The following is an 8736-nucleotide window of genomic DNA, read 5'->3' as shown; positions in this document are numbered from 1 at the left end:
TATGATAACTTTTTTGATAACAAATATGAAACTATGGGCTTGCCTATTCACCTAATTTCAGTAGGCACCTAATACATGGATCACATAGTAATGAAATCCTTTAAAAATTATTATTATGATCAATGACCAGGAAAGTCACATTTTCTGGGTGGGAATTTTATAACTGTTTTCTCCTAATACAATATGTCAACTTACCTTTGCAGCAAACCCTAAGTAGTTTGCAAATTGGTAACAGGAGAAAACAAAGTTCTGTGACTTTTTCCTTATCTAAATGTAGCTCAGAGTTCACCTCACTTTTTGCAACATGATATTAGAGGAACGTAGTTCTTGAACTTACTGGTGTGTCTGCCTTGCAGGTTAACCAAAATATGGGTCTATTTACCTACTTCAGCCTTTGTTTCATTGCACTCCTGATTGCCAATCCTTTCTTGGAAGGTGAGTCTCTGAAGCCAAGTCAACTTTGTATTCACAGCAAACAAGCTGGCTGAATAATAGTGGTCTCTACACATTTCCACACTATCCATATGGTCAAATAAAATTTTCTTTCTTTAAGAGAAGGCAATAAAAATACTCATTAAATGCCTGTTTTGTCTATCCTTGTGTCTCTGTGCAGCTGAAGCTGACACCTGTGCCAGAGAGTGGCTGCAAAATCAGGGTAACTGTTACGCGTATTTTGATCATAAATTGACCTTGCAAGAAGCTGAGGTAAGAAACATTTCTTATCAGTGCAGATCTATCTGATATATAATTCATGCATTTAGGTTTAGTGGAGTCTTCCTCCATATCACTCACTAGTGCAGAGCAAAGAACTCAAATGTTGATCACGTACATCATTGCTGAATGATCTGTGAGCCATGAGCCACTAGTGTGTTCTTAAGACTTCACTGTGGCCTCCACAAGGATAATGGAAGAATTTTAGAGTCATTGGTCCCAGGTTTTCTGGATAGCTGGTGGTGATAAGGACATGACGGTATGGAAAGGGGACGAAGAGATGGGGAACGGGGAAAATATAGCTTCACTACTTTCCCTTCAACACCCCATGTTCAAACAAGAATGCTTGGACTTTCTTCCTTTCATCTGGCAGCAGAATTGTCCATGACAGAGTTCAAAAAAGTTAGAATGGTGGCTGCACAAATGACATAAAGCTCTGCCTCTTTTTCATGTGCATCGTGTGTGGTACATGTAAACAAAGAGCAAGGCTTTGATTGCATGATTCGGCTGCCTCTTAATCTTTTTTTTAATATCCCTGTGAACATACCTATTTTAGCCTTGGGAGGTTTTAGATAACTGAACAGGAGATAAAATCAACTATAACCTCATAAATAAATCCTGCAGGTTTCCATTGCTATATATGAATTCTACCTTCATTGGTAGATTTTCAAGCATCTTGCTTAAAACTAGCAATGGCATCAAAAAGGCAAGGAAATTGTTCAGAGTGACTTGTGAATTAGCCACATTATGTACAAAGGGAATAGCCTATAAAAAGCATATATGCTCTAGGTTGAGAAATACTGAATAGTCTCTTGTTATTTATGATTTCGATAGAGAGATGGTGGGAAAGCTTAACAAGGTAGAGATGACCTAGATCCGTGGTGGTGAACCTATGGCACAGGTGCCACAGGTGGCACACAGAGCCCTCTCTGTGAGCACGCGTGCCGTCACCCTAGTCCTAGGCCTAGGCCTTCAGCTGGGTTTTATAAAACCTTTTCGCTTTAGGTCTCCGCTGCCATGTGCAAAAAAAGGTTCAATCAATCAATCAATTTCAACTTCTCGCGGGGAAAAAAAAAGTTCTCACAAAGTTGGAATTGATTGATTGAACTTTTTAGTCCCAGCCAGTCTGCCGTTACTACGGCAGCCACACCTACCCAATGGGCCATGCCCACCCAATGGGCCACACCCACCCAAACGGCCACGCCCATCCAGCACCCAACGAAACATAAGTGGGTTTTGGGTTGCAGTGTGGGCACTCGGTCTCTAAAAGGTTCTCCATCACTGACCTAGATGGTGGATGGGAAAGCAAATAATACCCTAGAAGGCATCAGTGAAATTCAAAATGATCTCAGTGAAATGCAATGAAAGTAATAGAATGTAATTTAATAGTGAGCTTACAAAGTTTTTCCCTCAGGAAACAAATGTACAATATAGGCTGGAGATAACTGTATTGGTGAAAAAGTGTTGGAATAGCTGATTGCATACAGAATATAATCAGTAAGATGGTTGGGAAAAAGAAATAGGCAACATCATTTTATGTTGACAGAAGCATTGTTTCCAAATAACAAGTTGTTCCTTTTTATTTGGCTATGATGATCCTGTATTGAGAACTAAACTCCTGTTCTGAACACCACATTTTAAAAAGGATTTAGATAATCTGGAAAAGCTTCAGAAAATGTAATGAGGATAATCAGTGGACTAAAAACTTAACCTTATGGAGAAAGAATGAAGGAGATGTCATATTCAGCCTTTAGACAAGAAGACTACAGAGGGCAAAATTCTTCAAATAACTGAATCACATAGAGGACACTAAGACATGTTCACTCTCATTTCAGAGTGTAACTGGATTTGAAGGCAGATTCCAATTCAATGTTGGGAAAAACTTCCTAATAAAGTAGTTAGATATGGGTGCCCGTGACCCAAACCTAGAATGATGATGGATTCTGTTTAATTGTGTTTCTGATTGACGGCCCTCTTTCAGGGTTGTGTTCATTTCGATTCTTGCCCTGGGTAGAAAGTTGGACATTATGGCTTCAGGGATAAGAATTGATCTGACAAACTGATGATACAATAACAGTATTGTTCAATTCATTAACATACATTCTTCAGTGTAGGCATTTTACTATCCCGTGTATATTAAAATTGACAAACAAAATTGGATAGGCTTTTGCTATATTCCAATGTTGCATATGAAAGATTATCAAGAAGATTATCTGCTTTTCTCTTCCTCTAAACTTGCAGATTGAGTGCCAGAGCTATGGCCGTGGAGCTCATCTCGCCTCTATCCTCACCAAAGCTGAGACTCTTCTGGTGGCTGAGCATATCTCCACTTATCAACGGGACGTAAGCAATGTCTGGATTGGTCTTCATGATGTCCGCCAGGTGAGCTTCTCTTCTTCCATTTGGAACAGTATGTGACTATGCCATTCCAACTTTTCTCAATCATTTTTCTGATTAAATCCCAATAATTTCTCAAATTAAGTTGTAGTTTCTATAAGTGGTGTGTAGGAGGGAAAAAAAATACAGAGGCATAGATATAATCTACCTCAGTAGACAATAACTGTGGTAATATTGAAGCTTTCATGCTTGCAGTGTTGGTCACTAAGTGGCATTGAGAAATAAGAGGAAAATAAATCAGCAGAATCTGAAGATTTATTCTTTCTTTCTGAGGGGATGGTTATTTTTTAAAAGCAAATCACCATTTGCAAGATGCTTTGGATATTACAAAGCTAACTACTACAGCAATTGTGGAGACCATTGTCTATTCCAGGCATGTCAAATTTGTGATGTCATGTGACATCGCTTGATGTATCGGAACTTTTCCCCCATTGTCGGCAATGGGGTAGGTGCAGTTTCAGCATGACACATCTGGCCCGCTGGCCGGCAGTTTGACATTTCTGGTTTATTCTATTCACCGTAGTCACTACCTAGGCATTGCTTACAATTGACCACTATTTGTAGCCACTGTCTACTCTATTTGCCATGGTCACTACTGAGGCATTGTTTATAATCAACCACTATTTGTAGCCAATCTTTGTAGCTTTCCTGATCAAGAGTCTGTTTACTTCCTTGTCCATATTATCTGCTTTGTCTTTGTTCAACAGACCGGAAGATGGAGGTGGGCTGATGAATCGACTTATAACTACAAGGCCTGGATGAAAAATCAGCTAGACAGTTATGGTAATGCTGAGCACTGTGTGGAGCTGAGACTTTCTACAGGTAGGCCAATGATTCTCATGGCTGAGAAATAAACAGAAACTTGACCATCCAGTCTTCTCACTGAATTTCCTGATGGTTGGCAATGTTCAAAGGTTGGTTCTGACCTTATCAGTTTAATAAACAGGATGGCACTTGGTTAGGTTGGAGACATTTTACAACTTAGTGGACCATTACAATACGATACGATAATCTTTATTGTCATTGTCCCATACAGAACAACGAAATTGAAAAATCCACGTCAACCCCTTCTGCTTCTACCTCCAGCTTCTGTAGAACAACATTTCCTGACGGCTGTAAATAACCCGACCTAACAAACCCTGTTTCCAAATCAAAGAACTCTCAGCCGCAGCGTCTACACGCGCCGCCATCTTTTCTCATTATGCTCAGATTTATAAGATAGTTTCATCCTACACATTTTTTTTGCTGAGTATTGTGGCTACCAAGTTAAAACTTGAAAAGGTCTTTTTTCTTTCTTCCCTCAAAAATTTGTACAACTGTATTTGGTAATACATGTTAGTGTAAATTTTCTGGTTCATTGACAAAAATAATTACCCTGAGTTGGTGGAATGGGACAACTCGGCACAGCCAACTTGCTGTAGCCTACTTGTCATTGCCAACTTTCCACAGCCAAATCCCAATGGCCAACTCACCAGGGTCAACTTGCCTTAGGATAATTGAACAACTGAATTTAAGCATTTAAAATAATTAAAACTATTTTAATTTTTGTCATTCACATTTAATCACCCTTTGCATGCCTTCTTTAATGATTCAATTCAACCATTTATTCGATATTACTGTAACTCTTGTCCTGTGGCGAGTTGTCCTAGACTCATGGATTGGTCATGTATTTTTCAGAAGTTGTGTCAGCCAACCTAGTGAATATTCAAGGAAGTATAATGGTTCTACTTCTAAATGTTCTAAATGGCTGTTCATCTCAAGGACATTTCATCTATATATCTTCAAAAATGAATGGCTAGGGCAGAAATATCAAATATCTTGTTTTTTGTGTTTTAGGTTTTAAAGAGTGGAACGATTCCCCATGCCAGAAATAGAATGCCTACATCTGCAAGCATGAGCTGTAGAGATGTCTGAAGTCACTGCTTGTGGAGATGCCATTGGATCGAATGATGATAAACCAGGTTACCTTATGGATCCCTCTTTTATGCCATTCATTATCACTCTCTACCCTATAGGATGGAAGTCCAGCTCTTATCTAACCCCTTTCAAAATCCAGTCTCAGAAGAGTTGACTTGGATGTCTCCTTCTTCTTGTGACTCTTATCAGCCACAGTGTCATGTGATTAAACACATTCTAATGCTTATATAATTCTTGCTGTATTGTTCTCTTTATTGAACAAGAGGGGACAACTTCTTTGATGCTTCAACTGAGCTTGTTTACTCAGAATGTGAGTGGACCAGGTGAAAGAAGGCAGGTTCAAAGATAAAATGGGTGGAGTCACAGCAGCAGCTTCTGTGCACAAGTTTAACGTGGATAGGATGGCTGTCATGGCATCACGTTTGAAGCCATGCTATCTTGTACTTGTTTTGACTCCTCCTGAGGACACTGTTGAACTTGTGGAAAAAAGAAAGCAGAATAGAAATATTTTCTAAATTGAATTGATGCATTACCCAAAATTAGTGGTCAGGTTATATCCTGCAGATCTGGGAGAAGGGAATTCAAGCTTTAGCACACAGAACTACTCAAAGTTTCAGATATTTTTGCCAGCATTGCCTGAATAGTTTGTTCTTCCAGTTAAAGACACATTGTTCAGGATAATTTCATGTACTATATCCACAGACCCAAAGTATTCTATCCTTAAGAAGTGAGCCTTGGAACATAAATAAAACAGTATTTGTGCAGTTTACATCTGCTAAATATTAGAAATTTAAATAAATATTAAATATTAGATAGTTCACCAATCAACTTTCTCTTTTTCTTCCTAACTCTTGGATTTTAGAAATCTAGAATGCTAGGAGCAGGATTTTTTTTTATTTTTTGCCTTACAGGTAGTCCTCAATTTATGACCACAATTGAGCCCAAAATTTCTTTTGCTAAGCAAGACAGTTGTTAAGTGAGTTTTGCTCCATTTTAAGACCTTTCTTGCCACAGAGGTTAAGTGAGTCACTGCAGTTGTTAAGTTAGTACATGGTTGTTAAATGAATCTGGCTTCCCAAATTGAATCTGCTTATCAGAAGGTCATAAAAGGTGACCACATGACCCCGGGACACTATAGCCATCGTAAATATGAGCCAGTTGCCAAGCGTCTGAATTTTGATCACGTAACCATGGGGATGTTGCAATGGTCATAGGTGTGAAAATGGTCATAGGTCATAGTTTTCAGTGCTATTGTAACTTTGAAAGGTTGCTAAATGAATGGTTGTAAGTTGAGAACTACCTGTAGCATATTTCTTAAAGGGGATATGTCAGGAGGCAAGAAAAACCTCAGCCTGGCCACAGATAACTTAAAATTTTTTCCTCTTCTGGAAGACACTTAAACCTCCTAATTGTTTCTAGGATATCCGAGGCCCCATTTAATCATCTATGAAATATTCCCTTCTGGGTTTGAATGATAGACACCAAACATTTTCAGGAGTTTTTGAATTTCTCCTCCCATTCATTTAATTCTAGCCGAGTGCCTGGTCTTCATCCACTGATGAGTGAAATGTTTCTTTGGAAATAGATCTTTGGCTTTAAGGCTTGGATGCCTCTTGGAAATGTGCATTGTCTATGCATATATATACTTTATATACCAAAACAAACAAACAAACAAACCCAAAACCTGTTGTGATTCAGGGTCAGCCTGTGGGTTCGGCAGTTGGGTCGGACGACTCAGAAGAGGAGGGGGGTGTTGAAGACCTTGCTGAGCGGGTTGAAGATCTTGCTGATGAGAGGCCTCAGCCAGGCCCCTCCCACCTGGTCACGACGGAGACCCAGCTGTGTGAGCCTGACAGCGTGGATGAAGATGACCCACAGCTGGCCCTGTTCAAGGACGCCCGATGCAGGAGGCAGTCAATCAGGAGTAAACAGAGGAAGGCAATGGGGCACCTCGGAAGGAGGCAGAGAGAGGCCACGCCCTGAACTGTATAAAAGGGGAATGCGTGGGAGGGCTGGTTTGCTGAAGGCAACCGCTTGATTAGTTCCTGTTTCATAGCTCCTGTTTCATGGTTGGTGTCTTGTTTTGCTGTTTTATGTTAATAAATTTGGCAGGCTTAATTCCAGCCTCTTGCCGTTTGTAAAGGGGTTGTCCCTGCCTTTTCTGCAGGGCCGGTAGCAGGCTGGTACAGAACAAAACCCATACCATGTAGCTCACAGCATCCTTTCAAAATAATTGTGGGAACACAAACAAAGTATCTCTCCTCTCTTAATAAAGGGACATGTCAATCATAAGAAATCAGGAGCCAGATCTGTTCAAATGAGTATAGGTTTATGGCATGTTAACACACTCTACAAGAATCTGAGCTACTAATAGTGAAAGCAAACTGGTAGCAGATAAGCGGCAACAGAATTCAAGGTCTGCTTGACTAAGATCTCTTGTGGATGCGAAGGAACTTGAGACTGATGATGCACTTGACCCCTCCCTTAGTTTCAGCCTGGCAATCTCCTTCAAGACACCTATTTTTCTCAGGTTGAAAAAAATGGGGTAACGAATGCAGTTCCAGAACCTTGTACTGGGATGCCATAGCAAACCCACAGGGATAGCAAAGGATATTTAAAATTTAGTGATTCTTAACATCAGACACTGCACAAAGTACAAGCTCAAGGGAGTAACAGGTTTGGCCTAAGTTATGGGGACACCAAGGGCACCATGAACTGAGAAATCTTAGGGACCTCTGTGCTATAGCTTTAAGGATCACATTGATTTTAATAAGGGAAATCTAGAAAATAATGTTTGAAATATACATAGTCAGTTACAGAACCACTTAACATAGGTCAATGCAGTAAGAATAATTTGGTGTAGAGAACATAAAGCAAGCACAAGAATAGATATGAGTTATCTTATTCCATTCTGAATAAAGATTGTTATACCAAGTGTGGAAAAGAAGTAAGAAATCGTTGACAAAAATAAAAATAAATGTGATGAGAAAAAGAAAAGAAAGCTTAATTAAAACTGGTTCACACCAACTAACAGCCAAACTTGGGAGTCTTTGGGTAGCAGTGATGCTGAAATGATAAAATGTACCATCTGAAATTACAGCACGAGTTCTGGCTTTTCATACTTGGGTACATGTTTTTTTGGGGAAAAAGAACCGCGTGTATCTGAAAAACATGCCATGTGACAAAAACAGCTGGCAGAGACTCAACATTGGCCCTGGAAAAACAGCCAAGTCTGCAGAAACATTAGAATGCATCACTATGGGAGCTTTATGGATCTCTGGAGAGATGATGTTCCAGAGAGCAGGTACCATGACAGAGAAGATCCAGCTGCTAGGTCCCAAGAGATGGCATTGTAGTGCCAGCCTCGAAAGGGCCACTACAGTCTGGATTCCTCTATCCCCTTTCTACAGGTACCCATGCTCTTCTCTGCTACACAATCACAGGCCAGGTGTCTCAATGTCTGTCATTCTGGATGTCAGTCCACTCTGATATCTCACCCAGGCACCTCCACTCACACAGGTCAGGTCACCTCCACTGTCCACTGGGGTGTCTGGCATCTGTCTGGTCACTGGCTCACCCACTTTTCTTGATCAGTTCACCTCCACCATCTGTCGGTACCTCTGGCTTGCCCACTCATCTGGGCCAGTTTGCCTCCATTGCATCTGGCACCCCCTCTGGTCGCTAGCTCATTCCCTCACCTGAATCAGCTCA

General features: G+C 40.4%; 1 protein-coding gene across 1 annotated transcript; it reads left to right on the top strand.

Annotated features, from left to right (window-relative positions):
- Positions 1-368: 368 nt before the first annotated feature.
- On the top strand, positions 369-5240 carry LOC308676733 (C-type lectin-like; the record flags this gene model as incomplete). The annotated part of the gene is made up of 5 exons (XM_081342738.1): positions 369-435; positions 614-705; positions 2953-3093; positions 3816-3930; positions 4945-5240. The coding sequence occupies 5 exons, from the start codon at positions 369-371 to the stop codon at positions 4980-4982; spliced, it is 453 nt and encodes a 150-aa protein (XP_081198864.1). The 3' UTR covers positions 4983-5240.
- Positions 5241-8736: the final 3496 nt, after the last annotated feature.

Source organism: Vipera berus, assembly GCF_964194415.1.
Source record: "Vipera berus genome assembly, chromosome: W".
Taxonomy (NCBI): Eukaryota; Metazoa; Chordata; class Lepidosauria; order Squamata; family Viperidae; genus Vipera; species Vipera berus.
The sequence above is the reverse complement of the archived record's forward strand: the minus strand, read 5'-3'. Positions and strand labels throughout refer to the sequence as shown.